The sequence below is a fragment of the Malaclemys terrapin genome, chromosome 1, assembly GCF_027887155.1.
Source record: "Malaclemys terrapin pileata isolate rMalTer1 chromosome 1, rMalTer1.hap1, whole genome shotgun sequence".
NCBI classification, from domain to species: Eukaryota; Metazoa; Chordata; order Testudines; family Emydidae; genus Malaclemys; species Malaclemys terrapin.
Window position 1 is genome coordinate 138,936,056 of NC_071505.1, and position 22,175 is coordinate 138,958,230.

The window sequence follows — 22,175 nt, forward strand, 5'->3', positions numbered from 1 at the left end:
AATTTACATCGGAAATTGTCTAAATGGTGTCAAGTATCAGAGGGGTAGGCGTGTTAGTCTGGATCTGTAAAAAGCGACAAAGAGTCCTGTGGCACCTTATAGACCAAAGGACGTAGCGGAGCATAAATGCCTACATCGGGTGGATTCTGGGAGGTGATTTCTGTGTTTTTTTTCAGGCATTTCCCCAGTAGATTGAAGATGAGGAACATTTTTCCCATAGTGAAGTTGATGTGGATTGCATGTTTTGTGAAAACAGAAAAAAGAACAAACTCATGACAGAAAAACTTAATCCATTACACATGAAGGATAAAGCCTATGGGCCTGGTTTTTCTTTTGGTTTTGTTCTTTTGGTTTTCTTTGGTTTGGTTTTGTTATTTTTTAGTTCCCCCATTATAAAACCATGGACTCGTGTAGAGTAATATCAGATTTATACAGTATAAGTGATATTAGAATCAGGCTTTCTGAAATTAGTAAATACCTGGAGGGGTTCACATAAACTTTGATCACCTTTTTAAAGGGAAAACATTACCCACTTGCCAGCACACAGGTATACAGGGAGACTTACAAGTAAAAGAGAGCCATCTGCAGACGATTGTCCTGGTTAATGGGAGTCATCAAGATTCCAAACCACCATGAATGGCCCACACTTTGCATAATTACAATAGGCCCTCAGAGTTCTATTTCAGATTTCTAGTTTCAGATACATGAGTGGTACATTTATACAAATAGGATGACCACACTCAGTAGATTATAAGCTTTGTAATGATACCTTACAAGAGACCGTTTGCATGAAGCATATTCCAGTTAAATATTATGTAACTCATTAGCATATTTTCATAAAATCATAGAGAGTGCAACATCACCCAATGGATTTGGCCTGATGTGAGGGGTTCTCTCCAGATGCTGCTTTTAAACCCCAGTCTCAGAAAATAGCTCACGAACAGGAGAAGCGGCTAATCAAACCTGAGAGTGACAAATGGTGAACACTCGGGTTTCTGGCATGGCAAAGAACCCTTACCATGGGCTTGGGTGCCATGAGGGTTCTCTAAGAGACGGGAAGCATCACCAAGTTAAGGACTCCAGAGGAACTGCCCAATATTTTCAAACTTTAGGATGCCTGAATTTCAGCCCCTAAACCCACTTTTAAGCAACTAACTAAAAGTGACCTGATTGCCATATGCTGAGCACTCAAAACTCCTAGTGAAATCAACAGGAGCTGTGGGTGCTCAGCTCCTCTTCAAATCTGGCCACTTATAAGTTATGTAGATGCCTAATTTAAGGCATCTCATTTTCAAAATGTAACCAAAGCCTATTTCATGCCCTTACAGGAGGAGTTTTGCTAAGAACAGATATCACTGATTAAAAATCCCAAACAATCTGTGGGTGAATGAATGGGAATGATGTCATAAAAGGATGACATATCCCCTCCGGCTTGGGTAACAAATGAAGTAGCTGCCCATTGGTTCTCAGACAACCAATCAGAAAGGATGTTTTCTCTGTCTGCACTGAGGTTATAAAAGGCTGCAGGCTCAGACAGGGTCAGCATACTACTCTGGTGATTTCAAGAGGTGGCTTAGCCAAGCCACACTTTGTCAGGCCAGTCATAATCAGGCCAGACCAGGAAGAAATCAAAGAAGGCAAAATAAGAGCGAGAAAACCAAGTGAACAGAGCCAGGAACAGAAGGAAAGAGAGTCAGGCAAGCCAAGCCAAGAAAGACACAGGCAAGTGGAGCCAAGCAAGGAAACATGCACTGAAGCCAAGCAAGTCAAGAAAAAAGCTAGGCAGGCCAATTCCTCAGGAAAGACTCAGGTAAACCAAGCAGAGAAAACAAAAGAAAGCCAAGAAAGTCAAGCCAAGTGTTGCTGGAACACTAGAAGTCTGCAACATGTCTGAGACTGAGTCTGAGTCTGAGTCTGAGTCTGAGCACTCTGGTGAGACCTCAACCGCAAAAGACCCTAAGGCCAAAATCACCCGTTCTTCCCGGGCTGGGCTGCAGTTCTCTGTCAGTCGCATAGACAGATTGCTCCGCAAAGGACAATGTGCAGACCGTATTGGAGCTGGAGCCCCAGTATATATGGCCGCGGTGCTTCAATAAGTGACTCATGAGATTGTGGATATTGCTGGGGAAGTCGCTGCATGCAGCAAGAAGCGTCAGATTTCCCCACACCACTTGCAGCTGGCCATTCACAGCGACTCAGAGCTCAAGAAACTGCTGGAAGGTGTCACCATCTCTCAGGGCGGAGTCCTGCACTTAAATCAGCCTGTGGTTTTACCTTCCAAGAAGAGGAATGGCAGGAGAGCCATCAAGAGAAGGATTGCCCCTGCTCCTGTCCCTCTTAAGTGAGAACAGAGCAAAGGGGAGACTGCCACCCCAGATTTGGGAGAAATGACATTCACTTGATTGCAAGGCTCTTTTCAAATGCATCAGTATGGTCTAATAAAAGCAGTTAAAATGCCTGGTCTTCTTTTGTGAATTAATTTCCTCTTTTACTAGCCTACAATTTTAAGGGATCATTCAGTTGGTCAGGTAGCTACATTGATAATATGGTATAAAAGCCTAGAAAGATAGAACTCAATCATTTCATTAAGAAATTTACATCAGAAATTGTCTAAATGGTGTCAAGTATCAGAGGGGTAGGCGTGTTAGTCTGGATCTGTAAAAAGCGACAAAGAGTCCTGTGGCACCTTATAGACCAACAGACGTAGTGGAGCACAAATGTCTACATCGGGTGGATTCTGGGAGATGATTTCTGTGTTTTTTTTCAGGCATTTCCCCAGTAGATAAAAGATGAGGAACATTTTCCCATAGTGAAGTTGATGTGGATTGCATGTTTTGTGAAAACAGAAAAAAGAACAAACTCATGACAGAAAAACTTAATCCATTACACATGAAGGATAAAGCCTATGGGCCTGGTTTTTCTTTTGGTTTTGTCCTTTTGGTTTTCTTTGGTTTGGTTTTGTTATTTTTTAGTTCCCCCATTATAAAACCATGGACTCGTTTAGAGTAATATCAGATTTACACAGTATAAGTGATACTAGAATCAGGCTTTCTAAAATTAGTAAATACCTGGAGGGGTTCACATAAACTTTGATCACCTTTTTAAAGGGAAAACATTACCCACTTGCCAGCACACAGGTATACAGGGAGACTTACAAGTAAAAGCGAGCCATCTGCAGACGACTGTCCTGGTTAATGGGAGTCATCAAGATTCCAAACCACCATGAATTGCCCACACTTTGCATCATTACAATAGGCCCTCAGAGTTCTATTTCAGATTTCTAGTTTCAGATACATGAGTGGTACATTTATACAAATAGGATGACCACACTCAGTAGATTATAAGCTTTGTAATGATACCTTACAAGAGACCATTTGCATGAAGCATATTCCAGTTAAATATTATGTAACTCATTAGCATATTTTCATAAAATCATAGAGAGTGCAACATCATACAATGGATTTGGCCTGATGTGAGGGGTTCTCTCCAGATGCTGCTTTTAAACCCCGGTCTCAGAAAATAGCTCACGAACAAGAGAAGCGGCTAATCAAACCTGAGAGTGACAAATGGTGAACACTCGGGTTTCTGGCATGGCAAAGAACCCTTACCATGGGCTTGGGTGCCATGAGGGTTCTCTAAGAGACGGGAAGCATCACCAAGTTAAGGGCTCCAGAGAAACTGCCCAATATTTTCAAACTTTAGGATGCCTGAATTTCAGCCCCTAAACCCACTTTTAAGCAACTAACTAAAAGTGACCTGATTGCCATAGGTGCTGAGCACTCAAAACTCCTAGTGAAATCAACAGGAGCTGTGGGTGCTCAGCTCCTCTTCAAATCAGGCCACTTATAAGTTATTTAGGTGCCTAATTTAAGGCATCTCATTTTCAAAATGTAACCAAAGCCTATTTCATGCCGTTACAGGATGAGTTTTGCTAAGAGCAGATATCACTGACTAAAAATCCCACACAAACGGTGGGTGAATGAATGGGAATGATGTCATAAAAGGATGACATATCCCCTGCGGCTTGGGTAACAAATGAAGTAGCTGCCCATTGGTTCTCAGACAACCAATCAGAAAGGATGTTTTCTCTGTCTGCACTGAGGTTATAAAAGGCTGCAGGCTCAGACAGGGTCAGCATACTACTCTGGTGATTTCAAGAGGTGGCTTAGCCAAGCCACACTTTGTCAGGCCAGTCATAATCAGGCCAGACCAGGAAGAAATCAAAGAAGGCAAAATAAGAGCGAGAAAACCAAGTGAACAGAGCCAGGAACAGAAGGAAAGAGAGTCAGGAAAGTTAAGCAAAGAAAGACACAGGCAAGTGGAGCCAAGCAAGGAAACATCCACTGAAGCCAAGCAAGTCAAGAAAAAAGCTAGGCAGGCCAATTCCTCAGGAAAGACTCAGGTAAACCAAGCAGAGAAAACAAAAGAAAGCCAAGAAAGTCAAGCCAAGTGTTGCTGGAACACTAGAAGTCTGCAACATGTCTGAGACTGAGTCTGAGTCTGAGCACTCTGGTGAGACCTCAACCGCAAAAGACCCTAAGGCCAAAATCACCCGTTCTTCCCGGGCTGGGCTGCAGTTCTCTGTCAGTCGCATAGACAGATTGCTCCGCAAAGGACAATGTGCAGACCGTATTGGAGCTGGAGCCCCAGTATATATGGCCACGGTGCTTCAATAAGTGACTCATGAGATTGTGGATATTGCTGGGGAAGTCGCTGCACGCAGCAAGAAGCGTCGGATTTCCCCACACCACTTGCAGCTGGCGATTCACAGCGACTCAGAGCTCAAGAAACTGCTGGGAGGTGTCACCATCTCTCAGGGCGGAGTCCTGCACTTAAATCAGCCTGTGGTTTTACCTTCCAAGAAGAGGAATTTCAGGAGAGCCATCAAGAGAAGGATTGCCCCTGCTCCTGTCCCTCTTAAGTGAGAACAGAGCAAAGGGGAGACTGCCACCCCAGATTTGGGAGAAATGACATTCACTTGATTGCAAGGCTCTTTTCAAATGCATCAGTATGGTCTAATAAAAGCAGTTAAAATGCCTGGTCTTCTTTTGTGAATTAACTTCCTCTTTTACTAGCCTACAATTTTAAGGGATCATTCCGTTGGTCAGGTAGCTACATTGATAATATGGTATAAAAGCCTAGAAAGATAGAACTCAATCATTTCATTAAGAAATTTACATCAGAAATTGTCTAAATGGTGTCAAGTATCAGAGGGGTAGGTGTGTTAGTCTGGATCTGTAAAAAGCGACAAAGAGTCCTGTGGCACCTTATAGACCAAAGGACGTAGTGGAGCATAAATGTCTACATCGGGTGGATTCTGGGAGGTGATTTCTGTGTTTTTTTTCAGGCACTTCCCCAGTAGATAAAAGATGAGGAACATTTTCCCATAGTGAAGTTGATGTGGATTGCATGTTTTGTGAAAACAGAAAAAAGAACAAACTCATGACAGAAAAACTTAATCCATTACACATGAAGGATAAAGCCTATGGGCCTGGTTTTTCTTTTGGTTTTGTCCTTTTGGTTTTCTTTGGTTTGGTTTTGTTATTTTTTAGTTCCCCCATTATAAAACCATGGACTCGTTTAGAGTAATATCAGATTTACACAGTATAAGTGATACTAGAATCAGGCTTTCTAAAATTAGTAAATACCTGGAGGGGTTCACATAAACTTTGATCACCTTTTTAAAGGGAAAACATTACCCACTTGCCAGCACACAGGTATACAGGGAGACTTACAAGTAAAAGCGAGCCATCTGCAGACGACTGTCCTGGTTAATGGGAGTCATCAAGATTCCAAACCACCATGAATGGCCCACACTTTGCATAATTACAATAGGCCCTCAGAGTTCTATTTCAGATTTCTAGTTTCAGATACATGAGTGGTACATTTATACAAATAGGATGACCACACTCAGTAGATTATAAGCTTTGTAATGATACCTTACAAGAGACCGTTTGCATGAAGCATATTCCAGTTAAATATTATGTAACTCATTAGCATATTTTCATAAAATCATAGAGAGTGCAACATCATACAATGGATTTGGCCTGATGTGAGGGGTTCTCTCCAGATGCTGCTTTTAAACCCCGGTCTCAGAAAATAGCTCACGAACAAGAGAAGCGGCTAATCAAACCTGAGAGTGACAAATGGTGAACACTCGGGTTTCTGGCATGGCAAAGAACCCTTACCATGGGCTTGGGTGCCATGAGGGTTCTCTAAGAGACGGGAAGCATCACCAAGTTAAGGGCTCCAGAGAAACTGCCCAATATTTTCAAACTTTAGGATGCCTGAATTTCAGCCCCTAAACCCACTTTTAAGCAACTAACTAAAAGTGACCTGATTGCCATAGGTGCTGAGCACTCAAAACTCCTAGTGAAATCAACAGGAGCTGTGGGTGCTCAGCTCCTCTTCAAATCAGGCCACTTATAAGTTATTTAGGTGCCCAATTTAAGGCATCTCATTTTCAAAATGTAACCAAAGCCTATTTCATGCCGTTACAGGATGAGTTTTGCTAAGAGCAGATATCACTGACTAAAAATCCCACACAAACGGTGGGTGAATGAATGGGAATGATGTCATAAAAGGATGACATATCCCCTGCGGCTTGGGTAACAAATGAAGTAGCTGCCCATTGGTTCTCAGACAACCAATCAGAAAGGATGTTTTCTCTGTCTGCACTGAGGTTATAAAAGGCTGCAGGCTCAGACAGGGTCAGCATACTACTCTGGTGATTTCAAGAGGTGGCTTAGCCAAGCCACACTTTGTCAGGCCAGTCATAATCAGGCCAGACCAGGAAGAAATCAAAGAAGGCAAAATAAGAGCGAGAAAACCAAGTGAACAGAGCCAGGAACAGAAGGAAAGAGAGTCAGGAAAGTTAAGCAAAGAAAGACACAGGCAAGTGGAGCCAAGCAAGGAAACATCCACTGAAGCCAAGCAAGTCAAGAAAAAAGCTAGGCAGGCCAATTCCTCAGGAAAGACTCAGGTAAACCAAGCAGAGAAAACAAAAGAAAGCCAAGAAAGTCAAGCCAAGTGTTGCTGGAACACTAGAAGTCTGCAACATGTCTGAGACTGAGTCTGAGTCTGAGCACTCTGGTGAGACCTCAACCGCAAAAGACCCTAAGGCCAAAATCACCCGTTCTTCCCGGGCTGGGCTGCAGTTCTCTGTCAGTCGCATAGACAGATTGCTCCGCAAAGGACAATGTGCAGACCGTGTTGGAGCTGGAGCCCCAGTATATATGGCCGCGGTGCTTCAATAAGTGACTCATGAGATTGTGGATATTGCTGGGGAAGTCGCTGCACGCAGCAAGAAGCGTCGGATTTCCCCACACCACTTGCAGCTGGCGATTCACAGCGACTCAGAGCTCAAGAAACTGCTGGGAGGTGTCACCATCTCTCAGGGCGGAGTCCTGCACTTAAATCAGCCTGTGGTTTTACCTTCCAAGAAGAGGAATTTCAGGAGAGCCATCAAGAGAAGGATTGCCCCTGCTCCTGTCCCTCTTAAGTGAGAACAGAGCAAAGGGGAGACTGCCACCCCAGATTTGGGAGAAATGACATTCACTTGATTGCAAGGCTCTTTTCAAATGCATCAGTATGGTCTAATAAAAGCAGTTAAAATGCCTGGTCTTCTTTTGTGAATTAACTTCCTCTTTTACTAGCCTACAATTTTAAGGGATCATTCCGTTGGTCAGGTAGCTACATTGATAATATGGTATAAAAGCCTAGAAAGATAGAACTCAATCATTTCATTAAGAAATTTACATCAGAAATTGTCTAAATGGTGTCAAGTATCAGAGGGGTAGGTGTGTTAGTCTGGATCTGTAAAAAGCGACAAAGAGTCCTGTGGCACCTTATAGACCAAAGGACGTAGTGGAGCATAAATGTCTACATCGGGTGGATTCTGGGAGGTGATTTCTGTGTTTTTTTTCAGGCACTTCCCCAGTAGATTGAAGATGAGGAACATTTTTCCCATAGTGAAGTTGATGTGGATTGCATGTTTTGTGAAAACAGAAAAAAGAACAAACTCATGACAGAAAAACTTAATCCATTACACATGAAGGATAAAGCCTATGGGCCTGGTTTTTCTTTTGGTTTTGTTCTTTTGGTTTTCTTTTCTTTAGTTTTGTTATTTTTAGTTCCCCCATTATAAAACCATGGACTCGTTTAGAGTAATATCAGATTTATACAGTATAAGTGATATTAGAATCAGGCTTTCTGAAATTAGTAAATACCTGGAGGGGTTCACATAAACTTTGATCACCTTTTTAAAGGGAAAACATTACCCACTTGCCAGCACACAGGTATACAGGGAGACTTACAAGTAAAAGAGAGCCATCTGCAGACGATTGTCCTGGTTAATGGGAGTCATCAAGATTCCAAACCACCATGAATGGCCCACACTTTGCATAATTACAATAGGCCCTCAGAGTTCTATTTCAGATTTCTAGTTTCAGATACATGAGTGGTACATTTATACAAATAGGATGACCACACTCAGTAGATTATAAGCTTTGTAATGATACCTTACAAGAGACCGTTTGCATGAAGCATATTCCAGTTAAATATTATGTAACTCATTAGCATATTTTCATAAAATCATAGAGAGTGCAACATCATACAATGGATTTGGCCTGATGTGAGGGGTTCTCTCCAGATGCTGCTTTTAAACCCCGGTCTCAGAAAATAGCTCACAAACAAGAGAAGCGGCTAATCAAACCTGAGATTGACAAATGGTGAACACTCGGGTTTCTGGCATGGCAAAGAACCCTTACCATGGGCTTGGGTGCCATGAGGGTTCTCTAAGAGATGGGAAGCATCACCAAGTTAAGGGCTCCAGAGGAACTGCCCAATATTTTCAAACTTTAGGATGCCTGAATTTCAGCCCCTAAACCCACTTTTAAGCAACTAACTAAAAGTGACCTGATTGCCATAGGTGCTGAGCACTCAAAACTCCTAGTGAAATCAACAGGAGCTGTGGGTGCTCAACTCCTCTTCAAATCAGGCCACTTATAAGTTATTTAGGTGCCTAATTTAAGGCATCTCATTTTCAAAATGTAACCAAAGCCTATTTCATGCCGTTACAGGATGAGTTTTGCGAAGAACAGATATCACTGATTAAAAATCCCACACAAACGGTGGGTGAATGAATGGGAATGATGTCATAAAAGGATGACATATCCCCTCCGGCTTGGGTAACAAATGAAGTAGCTGCCCATTGGTTCTCAGACAACCAATCAGAAAGGATGTTTTCTCTGTCTGCACTGAGGTTATAAAAGGCTGCAGGCTCAGACAGGGTCAGCATACTACTCTGGTGATTTCAAGAGTTGGCTTAGCCAAGCCACACTTTGTCAGGCCACTCATAATCAGGCCAGACCAGGAAGAAATCAAAGAAGGCAAAATAAGAGCGAGAAAACCAAGTGAACAGAGCCAGGAATACAAGGAAAGAGAGTCAGGCAAGCCAAGCAAAGAAAGACACAGGCAAGTGGAGCCAAGCAAGGAAACATCCACTGAAGCCAAGCAAGTCAAGAAAAAAGCTAGGCAGGCCAATTCCTCAGGAAAGACTCAGGTAAACCAAGCAGAGAAAACAAAAGAAAGCCAAGAAAGTCAAGCCAAGTGTTGCTGGAACACTAGAAGTCTGCAACATGTCTGAGACTGAGGCTGAGTCTGAGTCTGAGTCTGAGCACTCTGGTGAGACCTCAACCGCAAAAGACCCTAAGGCCAAAATCACCCGTTCTTCCCGGGTTGGTCTGCAGTTCTCTGTCAGTCGCATAGACAGATTGCTCCGCAAAGGACAATGTGCAGACCGTATTGGAGCTGGAGCCCCAGTATATATGGCCGCGGTGCTTCAATAAGTGACTCATGAGATTGTAGATATTGCTGGGGAAGTCGCTGCACGCAGCAAGAAGCGTCGGATTTTCCCACACCACTTGCAGCTGGCCATTCACAGCGACTCAGAGCTCAAGAAACTGCTGGGAGGTGTCACCATCTCTCAGGGCGGAGTCCTGCACTTAAATCAGCCTGTGGTTTTACCTTCCAAGAAGAGGAATGGCAGGAGAGCCATCAAGAGAAGGATTGCCCCTGCTCCTGTCTCTCTTAAGTGAGAACAGAGCAAAGGGGAGACTGCCACCCCAGATTTGGGAGAAATGACATTCACTTGATTGCAAGGCTCTTTGCAAATGCATCAGTATGGTCTAATAAAAGCAGTTAAAATGCCTGGTCTTCTTTTGTGAATTAACTTCCTCTTTTACTAGCCTACAATTTTAAGGGATCATTCCGTTGGTCAGGTAGCTACATTGATAATATGGTATAAAAGCCTAGAAAGATAGAACTCAATCATTTCATTAAGAAATTTACATTAGAAATTGTCTAAATGGTGTCAAGTATCAGAGGGGTAGGCGTGTTAGTCTGGATCTGTAAAAAGCGACAAAGAGTCCTGTGGCACCTTATAGACCAAAGGACGTGGTGGAGCATAAATGTCTACATCGGGTGGATTCTGGGAGGTGATTTCTGTGTTTTTTTTCAGGCATTTCCCCAGTAGATTGAAGATGAGGAACATTTTTCCCATAGTGAAGTTGATGTGGATTGCATGTTTTGTGAAAACAGAAAAAAGAACAAACTCATGACAGAAAAACTTAATCCATTACACATGAAGGATAAAGCCTATGGGCCTGGTTTTTCTTTTGGTTTTCTTCTTTTGGTTTTCTTTGGTTTGGTTTTGTTATTTTTTAGTTCCCCCATTATAAAACCATGGACTCGTTTAGAGTAATATCAGATTTATACAGTATAAGTGATACTAGAATCAGGCTTTCTGAAATTAGTAAATACCTGGAGGGGTTCACATAAACTTTGATCACCTTTTTAAAGGGAAAACATTACCCACTTGCCAGCACACAGGTATACAGGGAGACTTACAAGTAAAAGAGAGCCATCTGCAGACGATTGTCCTGGTTAATGGGAGTCATCAAGATTCCAAACCACCATGAATTGCCCACACTTTGCATCATTACAATAGGCCCTCAGAGTTCTATTTCAGATTTCTAGTTTCGGATACATGAGTGGTACATTTATACAAATAGGATGACCACACTCAGTAGATTATAAGCTTTGTAATGATACCTTACAAGAGACCGTTTGCATGAAGCATATTCCAGTTAAATATTATGTAACTCATTAGCATATTTTCATAAAATCATAGAGAGTGCAACATCACACAATGGATTTGGCCTGATGTGAGTGGTTCTCTCCAGTTGCTGTTTTTTAACTGGTCTCAGCTCACGAATTGCTGGGGAAGTCTCTGCACGCAGCAAGAAGCGTCGGATTTCCCCATGCCACTTTCAGCTGGCCATTCACAGCGACTCACAGCTCAAGAAACTGCTGGGGGAAGCAAAAGTGGATGGGAACCTGGGAGGCAGTGACCAGGAGTTCAGGATCCTGACACGAGGAAGAAAGGAGAGCAGCAGAATACGTACTCTGGACTTCAGAAAAGCAGACTTTGACTCCCTCAGGGAACAGATGTGCAGGATTCCCTGGGAGAATAAAATGAAGGGCAAAGGGGTCCAGGAGATCTGGCTGTATTTTAAAGAATCCTTATTGAGGTTGCAGGAACAAACCATCCCGATGTGTAGAAAGAATAGTAAATATGGCACGCGATCAACTTGGCTAAACAGTGAAATCCTTGCTGACCTTAAATGCAAAAAAAAAGCTTACAAGAAGTGGAAGTTTGGACAAATGACCAGGGAGGAGTATAAAAATATTGCTCAGGCATGCAGGAGTGAAATCAGGAAGGCCAAATCACACTTGGATTTGCAGCTAGCAAGAGATGTTAAGAGTAACAAAAAGGATTTCTTCAGGTATGTTAGCAACAAGAAGAAAGTCAAGGAAAGTGTGGGCCCCTTACTGAATGAGGGAGGCAACCTAGTGGACGAGGATGTGGAAAAAGCTAATGTACTCAATGATTTTTTTGCCTCTGTCTTCACGAACCAGGTCAGCTCCCAGACTGCTGCACTGGGCAGCACAGTACGGGGAGAAGGTGACCAGCCCTCTGTGGAGAAAGAAGTGGTTCGGGATTTTTAGAAAAACTGGATGTGAACAAGTCCATGGGTCCGGATGCGCTGCATCCGAGGGTGCTAAAGGAGTTGGTGGATGAGATTACAGAGCCATTAGCCATTATTTTTGAAAACTCATGGCGATCAGGGGAGGTCTCGGAGGACTGGAAAAAGGCCAATGTAGTGCCCATCTTTAAAAAAAGGGAAGAAGGACGATCCGGGGAACTACAGGCCAGTCAGCCTCACCTCAGTCCCTGGAAAAATCATGGAGCATGTCCTCAAGGAATCAATTATGAAGCACTTAGAGGAGGGGAAAGTGATCAGGAACAGTCAGCATGGATTCACCAAGGGGAAGTCGTGCCTGACTAACCTAATTGCCTTCTATGATTAGATAACTGACTCTGTGGATGAGGGGAAAGCAGTGGATGTGTTATTCCTTGACTTTAGCAAAGCTTTTGATATGTATTCTCCCACAGTATTCTTGCCGCCAAGTTAAAGAAGTATGGGCTTGATGAATGGACTGTAAGGTGGATAGAAAGCTGGCTAGATCGTTGGGCTCTACAGGTAGTGATCAATGGCTCCATGTATAGTTGGCAGCCGGTTTCGAGCGGAGTGCCCCAGGGGTCGGTCCTGGGGACGGTTTTGTTTAATGTCTTTATTAATGATCTGTAGGATGGTGTGGACTGCACTCTCAGCAAATTTGCAGATGACACTAAACTAGGAGGCGTGGTAGATACACTAGAGGGTAGGGATCGGATACAGAGGGACCTAGACAAATTAGAGGATTGAGCCAAAAAAAGCCTGATGAGGTTCAACAAGGACAAGTGCAGAGTCCTGCACTTAGGACGGAAGAATCCCGTGCACTGCTACAGACTAGGGACCGAATGGCTAGGTAGCAGTTCTGCAGAAAAGGACCTACAGGTCACAGGGGACGAGAAGCTGGATATGAGTCAACAGTGTGCTCTTGTTGCCAAGAAGGCTAACAGCATTTTGGGTTGTATAAGTAGGGGCATTGCCAGCAGATCGAGGAACGCGATCGTTCCCCTTTATTCGACATTGGTGAGGCCTCATCTGGAGTACCGTGTCCAGTTTTGGTCCCCACACTACAAGAAGGATGTGGAAAAATTGGAAAGAGTCCAGCGGAGGGAACAAAAATGATTAGGGGTCTGGAGCACATGACTTATGAGGAGAGGCTGAGGGAACTGGGATTGTTTAGTCTCCAGAAGAGAAGAATGAGGTGGGATTTGATAGCTGCTTTCAACTACCTGAGTGGGGGTTCCAAAGAGGATGGAGCTCGGCTGTTCTCAGTGGTGGCAGATGACAGAACAAGGAGCAATGGTCTCAAGTTGCAGTGGGGGAGGTCTAGGTTGGATATTAGGAAACACTATTTCACTAGGAGGGCGGTGAAGGACTGGAATGCGTTACCTAGGGAGGTGGTGGAATCTCCTTCCTTAGAGGTTTTTAAGGTCAGGCTTGACAAAGCCCTGGCTGGGATGATTTAGTTGGTAATTGGTCCTGCTTTGAGCAGGAGGTTGGACTAGATGACCTCCTGAGATCCCTTCCAACCCTGATATTCTATGATTCTATGATTCCATGCTGGCATGTGGCGCATCGGCGACTGCCAGTAGCAAAAATCCCCAATGGCTGGAGATGGGACAGAATATGGAGAGGGCTCTGATTTACTATAGAGAATTCTTTCCCAGGTCTCTTCCTGGTGGGTCTTGCTCACATGCTCAGAGTTTGACTGATTGTCATATTTGGGGTCAGGAAAGACTTTTCCCATGGGTCAGATTGGCTGAGACCCTGCTGTTTTTTTGCCTTTCTCTGCAGCATGGGGCATGGGTCACCTGCAGGTTTAAACCAGTGTAAATGGTGGCTTCTCTGTAACTTAAATTCTTTAAACCATGATTTGAGGACTTCAGTAACTCAGCCAGAGGTTAGGGGTCTACTTCAGGATTGGGTGAGTTTCTGTGGCCAGCAATGTGCACGAGGTCGGACTAGATAATCATGATGGTCCCTACTGACCTTACAATCTATCAATCTATTAATCAAATGGGTATAAATTGGGAAGAGAGGTATCAAGGCATAATTGACTACTGAGGACTCCATACTTCGGTGAAGATCTGTTTTTGAATGAACAATACAGTGTATCTCTCTAATCTTACAGCACTTACTCTTTGAGTACAGAATGCATTATCTGAGAATATACAGGTAAATGTGTTAAAACAATGGCGCTATGCCAATTTACACCAGCTGAGGATCTGGCCTACTTAGTGTCTTCTCTGCAAGTACTTACCCTTAGCACCCAGGACACCTATTGTTACCAACAAAACCAGGCAGAAGATTCCAAGAATCACTAAAATGAGCTGCAGGTGTGGAGGCAGAGAGGAAGAATCTAACAGAAAGGAGAAGGGAGAAAATCAAATAAAGTGAGCCCCCCTATCCTCAGAATCTGGTGTCAGACTGAAATTTGTTTAGGCTATCAGTGACACATGGACAGAATCCAACCAACCAGGACTAAAATAAGAACACAGGGACTGACATGCTGGATCAGAAAAATTGTCCTTCTAATCTACCATCCTGTCTCCAACAGTGGCTAGTACCTAATATTTCAGAGAAAGGTGTAAATTCCATATAAAAGACAATATGCAAAGACATCCCTATGGAAAAGGTTTCTTCCTAACCTCAGGTAGTCGGTGATTGACTTATGCTCTGCAACTTGAAGGCTGTATACAAAAACAAAACAACAACAACAAAAACCTGTAATAGTTTACATTCATTAGCTCTATAGCTAATGAAAGTGACTGTAGCAAACAGACACTTTTGTTGGTGGCAGATTTGTGAAGTTCATGAACATTTTTCATTTCATTTAAAAAGTTTCATTATTTTTATTGTTTTCATGAAAAAAATTAACAATTTTCAGTTAGTTTCCAATTTTAAAAAAAGTGTAAGCATTTCGCTTTTTTGGGGGGAAAGGGTTGCCCCATTTTCTGTCACCTTTTATATCCCCCCCCATAAAGTGGGTTTAATAACCAAAACCAAACATAAAACCCAAAACCTTTAACTTAAACAACATTTTTGAAGTGAAACAACATTTTTCTTTTCAACGCTTTAATTAAAAAAATGAAAAATTTCAACCAAAACCAAAAAATCTAAATGATTTGACCAAAAAGCCATTTTTGTTGAAAAATTTTTGATGAAACACTTTTGATCAACAATAGTTAAGATCTCTCTGTCTGCTATAGACAATTTGGGCCCAGACTTGTTATCAGCTTCCAGTAACAGGACATTAGCAAACACTTTTAGAATATAGATATTCAGGCCTGCCTGTAAAGGCCTATACTTTAAGAACTTAGGGGTATTTTTATCACTTAGCTAGTTATCGAGATATAAAACAAAGGGCATGTCTTCACTATCCGCCGGATCGGCGGGTAGCAATCGATCTATTGGGGATCGACTTATCGCGTCTAGTGAAGACGCGATAAAATCGATCCCCAATGGCTCTGCCGTCAACTCCGGAAATCCACCGTGGCAAGAGGCGGAAGCGGAGTCGACGGCGGCGCGGCAGCGGTCGACTCGCCACCGTCCACACAGCCAGGTAAGTCGACCTAAAATATGCAACTTCAGCTACGCTATTCACGTAGCCACCGTCCACACAGCCAGGTAAGTCGACCTAAAATATGCAACTTCAGCTACGCTATTCACGTAGCTATTCACGTAGCTGAAGTTGCATATCTCAGGTCGACCCCTCGCCCTCCCACCCCCCGTAGTGTAGACCTAGCCAAAGAATCAAAATCACAGTTCACCTGCGTATGGGCCTTCTCTCACTAGGATAGTTTGAGGCCTTGTTCTTAGGCTAAGGCCTTTGGCTAAGCAGCAGGGGCAGCCATAAACTGGGAAGTGTGGGGTCACATCCTCACATTCCAAACCAGTCAATTGAAATAAGGTGCTATTGGGCTGTTGGAAGACGATCCTGTCCATCACCACCAGATAAAGAAACAAATCTTAAGATGGTTAAAGAAAATTTAGTTGATAGCATCCTGTCTGGCAAAGAAATCACTTATCAATGGTTGCAATTATGAAACCCTCATTTCTGTATTGTTTTATCTCTATGCCCCCCACTTTTCTATTGTTAATCTGTCTGGTTCTCTAACTGTTTCTATCTGCTGTATAATTAATTTTGCTAGGTGTAAGTTAATGAGGATAGTGGGATATAATTGGTTAGAGAATTATGTTAGAATATGTTAAGATTGGTTAGTAAAATTTCAGTAAAATGATTGGTTAAGGTATAGCTAAGAATATTACTATATAAACTGGAGTCTATCAGGAAGTGGGGGGAGGAAGGGAAATTGGAATCATGTTTGCTAAGAGGGGAGAGAATGGGAACAGGGACACAGGCATGGCTCTGCGTTGTCAGAGCTGGGAAGGGGGACACGGGGTAAACGCTCTCCGGCATCAGAGTTGGGAAGGGGGACACTGGGGAACAGACTCTATTGGCGTATAGAGATAAGCCCGACTGGTGTGAAGGGCTTCAGAATATGCTTGCTTGGAAACTAACCCCAATAAACATTTCATTGTCTGCACTTCGGACTTCTGGTCTTTTGCTGCTTGCTGTCTGTGTGACAAGAACCAGGGGAGGGGGTGAAGGGACAGCCCTCTAACAAACACACTAGAAGAAAGTTAGTTATTGGAGGAAGAGGTTTGATTCTTTACAGTAAAACACCAGCATATATAGAATTAGAAGCTTTAAAAGCACAGTACCTTCATTCTTGGCTTTCTCAGCTCTCTGTCTGCTTTGCTGTTCATTAGGACTATGAAATTTCAGCTCTGAATAGGTCACATCCTGCTCACTCATTTCTAGTGGGTTATAGAACAGAGAGTTTAGACTCAAGTGTATTGAGATAGATGATGGGATATGATGAATAACTGACATGACATATCTATGAAACTCCCATCAGAGCAAACAAAGAGCACCAGTACCTATTTTATGCCACAAATGAGCTGTCTTTTAGAAAAGCCAACACAGGTTCTTGTGATGAAAAGAAATCATATACTAGAGCAATGAGTCCAGTGTGAATTTCTTATCACTTTTTCTAATACAGTGTGGAAATATAGTTGAAAGGAGGCTCAGTTTTCAAAACTTTGGGAATTGCTGTTCTAATGTCTGACCTCTGTTTATATTTCCAGAGAATAAAATTTCCCAAACTGGAGCTGTCAATACATGTTAGTAATTTAAAAATGAAATTAAAAACAAAACAAACGACAAAAAATCAACTCATTAACACTGAAGGTTTATAAAAACAAACATTAGAAAGTCAGGTTTTTGACTTAATCTTTAAAAAATATATTTGAAGGACAAAGTTTTCAAAGGGGCCTCATGGAGTTAAGCATCCAGCTTCCACTGGAATTCAAAGTGAATTGAAGTGAATTTTCCCAAATGTCTTTTAAAATCCCACTTGAAAAGTGTGGTGTGACAGTCTGGGAATCTGTCAATGTACATCTTTTATCTGAGATTTTGTGGTCTCTGTATGTATGTTTATCAAGCAGCAAACGCAATTTTGAATATGGTGCTGGTTGCCCTCTCTTTTCTCTTTTTACCTCCACTTTGGCTAGAAATTCCCATGGGTGGCAACACAGGGAAATGGAGCCTACAAGTCTGTCTTCGAAAAAGACAGTTACTAAGGGCTATTAAGCAGTGAACAGACCTGGTCCAGACAAAAAAATAGGATAGCTGAAGACTGGGAAAAGCCAGTTTGCTTAAACTTCTTTGCAGGGGTTTGGGATTGGAGAGTGGGATATCCCCAGCAGCAGAACAAAAGAATCAGGTGTTGGTTGTTAGACATATAAACTTGAGGGACTCATACAGCAGGGAAGGAACAGTAAGCTTTGGACAGGAGAGAACAAGAGAGGGGCCTGCTATTGTAGCAAGGCGTCCTGTTTACAAGGTCAAACAAAGAGAGCTGTCCAGTGGCCTGGAACAGAGAGAGAGAGAGAGAGGGAGCGAGAATCCACGATTCCGGAGAGAAACTGTGTGCAGGCGACAAAGATCCCGGACAGCCCAGAGGGCTCTGCCCAAACCCAAATTGCTCTCCCAAGTGGTGAGGAACCTGAGGCAGGGAAATGTGTAGACAAAATGATTATTTTGCCATGATCTGTGTATGTCTCTTGCTAGCTAAGTAAAGAGTAATGGTGTTTAGAAACTCTTATGAAGCCGATGGGTCTGTGATGAGTTAAAACTGTAAATCAGAACGCCCAGAAGGCTAGAAGGTGTCAAGTATCAGGGGGTAGCCGTGTTAGTCTGTATCTACAAAAACAACAAGGAGTCTGGTGGCACCTTAAAGACTATCAGATTTATTTGGGCATAAGCTTTCGTGGGTAAAAAACTCACTTGTTCTATGCATCTGAAGAAGTGAGGTTTTTACCCACAAAAGCTTATGCCCAAATAAATCTTTTAGTCTTTAAGGTGCCACCAGACTCCTTGTTATTTTTGCAGAAGGCTAGAGTTCTGCGAGAGAATATGTTTAAGCTACAGGAGAGTCGAGGGGAAGGGGGGGGTCAGCACTGGTCCTAGGAGCCTATGTTAATTGGGCCATATGGCTGCATTTCCATGAGGTGATAACAGACAGCCTATACCCACGAGATGCGCCAGAGAAGCCAGCAGGGGAAACACTTCTGCACTCTATTGATAGCCAAGGAAGCTTCAGAGCTCATTGGTCCAGTGGTTTGGGACTCCACACAGCAGCCTGGGGAGTGTCCAGCACAGAGCACTCTTCTAGTGCTGCATGTGTGACATATGGGAATACAGACTCCAGAAAAACTTAAAGTGAGATGCTACTCTGAAAAAGTAACTATGTAAAATTGATACCCTCTTATCCAGCAGTTATGTACTCTGTGCATATTCAGATCATAATTACTGACTTAGCTTAGTGTCAAAAATAAGTTAGAATTTTTTTTTAAATTTCTTTTAGCCCCATAGAGCCAATATTGCTCAGACAGAGGGAACTGGTCTATTTCTACTTGTGTATCACCAGTTGGAATAGAATTGCTTAGTAAGTTCCAATCAATTGTATCTGTACAAACCTATTATCAACAAAAATTAAAATATGCTACCTATAGTTGGTATTGTCCATAGCCAGACCCTCAGTACATAATTTCTAACACCCTCAATTCTATGATAGAGAGCAAAACTCAAAATCATCATCCCAGCTCCAGCTCTGGGAAAGCAATGTATCATATTACATCCTCAGAAAATGCAAGAATAAAAAGATGAGTCTTGCACCATGCCCTGAAGGTCAACAAACCCAGGCTCCACCAAAATGATAAGAGCAATTTAAGGTGGGCACCCTATACCAAAAACTCCTGGGCCAGAGACCACCAGAGTTCTTCTCAAGAAACTGCTAAGAGAAGCAACATGAGTGTGATTATGTTGCATAAAAATAGTACCTTGCCCCTTTTCCTGCCCTTATTTCTAACCTCTCCAGGTCCTTTTGTATTTTTTTCTCTGACTTCTATAGGGTCCAGAATATCATCCAGTTCAGTATAATCTTATCTTCAGCAACCCAAATCATACCTACTCCTGATTTAATACACTGTCATGAGTCATCACACTTTAGTTTTGGACCCTCACCCATTTTTCAATCAGTAGGACTGGAATCATTTCTCAACCAGCTTCAATTTATTTTTCAAATAGGATTTTCTGAATGTTTGAAAACAATGCTTTGCTAAACTCAAGATCTGCTCCATAGACTGCCTTCCTGGGTTGGAAAAGATCTTACAGCTTCAATGTAAAGTTTTCAAAAGTGCCTACATTATTAGCCATTTTTGAAAATGTTTACCCTTGGTGTTTAATGTTAAAACAACCAAATACATTACAGAAGGCAAAAGGAGCATAAATGCAAATTCACATGCTGCAAAGACAGCCCATACTAAATGCTAATGTTAATGCTGATTAATGCAATAGTAATGTTTATAACCACTTGTACTAAATTTATAAGAGAAAAGAGAAGACTTAGAGTTAAAAGCCAACCTTCTTCAATTATCTAGTCTAATAACAAAAGCTACTAAGACCTTTGGTGATGATACCTGTGTGGATGTCAGAAATCCTTGGCTGGAGTCCTGGAATAGACGTGTTGATATCTTTGTATGGCATAAAAATATGAGAGAGAGTTTGTCTATTGTGTTAGCAGAGAGTCAACATAAAACAAGGGAGGAAAAAATTATTTGCTGTGGTGTTCCGGCTACAACTGCACAGGAAGTTTGCACATAACTGGTTTGAAGTGAGCTGCCCCCTCACAAAGTGTTCAGAGCAAAAGGATTTTCATCTTCATGGGTTAAAGCATCATTATGACCAGGAGTCAAATTAAAAAACAAAATTAGTGATACTCTTCCAGGCTTCACCCACAAACCAAATTTTCCCCATTTGAGATACGAAAATGTCACACAACTCACAGCACATTGCATAGATGTTCAAAATATTATCCTGTGGGCTTTGCTTGGCTTTTCAGGCTTCACTCCCCCTCAGAGAAACAGTCATGGGAAGGCCAAATTAAGGCACAGATGTAATATGCCCAGGACCACAGCTCCCAGAGTTGTGTGCTGGGATCAGAGTCTAAGCATTCATGAAGATATGAATTTTCCTAATTCTTATAGTTGCAAAGAAAAGGATGGAAGTGTGAGCCAAGTGTAACTGATGCAGTGACTTCTACATAAATCTGCAGACAGACTCCAGAAGAGGTAAGAGCAGCAACCATCAGAGCCAGGGAAAAAGCCACCTGTCCTCCCAGCAGCCACCAGAGCAGATCTGGGCCCTGTTGCTGCAGGGGAGGGGAGCTGACTATTTGGGGATTTTGGATTACCCCACTGGGCTTTGTGGGATTGGTTCCCCCTCAGTGACCTTGTCTTAATCATGAAAAAATATGTTTTTTAAAAAATGTCAGTTAACTCTATTTGAAACACCACTAATGCAGATGCATTTTAACATCCTTATAACTGGATTAGCTATTTGAGGTCCAGAGCAGATGGGGTTTAGAGGTAGCAACACTCCCTCAACCCAAATCTGACCAAAAATCTGTTTTAACTGTATTAAATTGAGTCTACACTAGGTCCTAAGTGGTGTTTCAAAATATCTGTGTAGTCTTGTATCTGCCCTTTCCTCAATTGCCTATAAGACAGTGAGCATTCTGGGGTAGCAAGCATCCCAGAGCTTCTTCCTGGGAGTGGGTCTCGTCCCGGTGGGGGGAAAAGAACACAGCTCACCACACCTTTAAAGTTGTCTGAAGGAAATGTCTGTACTGCATTGCTGTGTCCCAGGGAAGTTATTGAAGTTGGATCATTTGTAACAGCTTCACACTTTCTCTCCCAGCTGAGAGGCAGGCTTCAGGGGCCATGCAAAGCAGGGTGGAGGAGAGGGCAGCTTTGGTCTAAAAGGGGAAGAGAAAACAGTGCAGCATTCCTTAGAATTTGTTAGAAGAAAATATTTGTAGTGTTCTCCTGGGTCCCTGGAGAGTTAAAGAGGTTGAGGTGACTCGCCCTGCTTTAATCTTTGTCTCCTGGCAGAGAAGAAGGCTGCCAAGGGTGAGTGGATCAGGACAAGTGGGTGGGTAGCAGCTCCATTTTTGTGTGGGAAGAGAGAACAATGCAGCATTCCATTAAAGTTATCTAAAAAAATTATTTGAAACAATGCGCATGCATCCCAGGAAAGATATTTAAGTTGCCATATGTCTCCACTTTCCTGTCCATTTCGCAGCCAATAGACAGGCACAAAGGCAGGTTTTTAGAGGCAGGCAGGGACTGGGTTCATGATACCTATCTCCTTTTGCATTAAATCTCTCCATCCTAGTTCAGAATTTTGTTGAGTTACATTCCATTCTTCTCCCAATCCTGGAAGCATATTCCAGCAAGTTTTTCATGCAGCATGAGCTCCAGCTGGTCTTTTAGATTCCTGGGGTGTGCAAATCTGTTTGTACCTCCTTCATAGATCACCAGATCCCTCCATACAATGATATGTAGTGGGGTTCCCATTCTCAGAAACATTTCCCTGGCACAGAATGAAGACTGAAAAGACACTTCCTTTTTCCATTGAGGTACTTGAAATACCATCCTCCAGTGGGTGTCCAGTCTTAAAGAAGAAAATTG

At 42.6% G+C, this 22,175-nt stretch overlaps 1 protein-coding gene across 1 annotated transcript in view; it reads right to left on the bottom strand.

Annotated features, from left to right (window-relative positions):
• LOC128843706 (T-cell surface glycoprotein YE1/48-like) overlaps positions 1 to 20,252 on the bottom strand; it is a 40,382-nt gene extending 20,130 nt beyond the window's left edge. The window contains exons 1-3 of the mRNA XM_054040754.1: positions 20,124 to 20,252; positions 16,803 to 16,898; positions 14,338 to 14,436 (exon numbers count right to left, since the gene is read on the bottom strand). Coding sequence (XP_053896729.1) covers positions 14,338 to 14,436; positions 16,803 to 16,898; positions 20,124 to 20,190 — 262 coding nt within the window. The 5' untranslated portion in view covers positions 20,191 to 20,252. The remainder of the gene's footprint in view (positions 1 to 14,337; positions 14,437 to 16,802; positions 16,899 to 20,123) is intronic.
• Between the last annotated feature and the right edge of the window lie 1,923 nt (positions 20,253 to 22,175).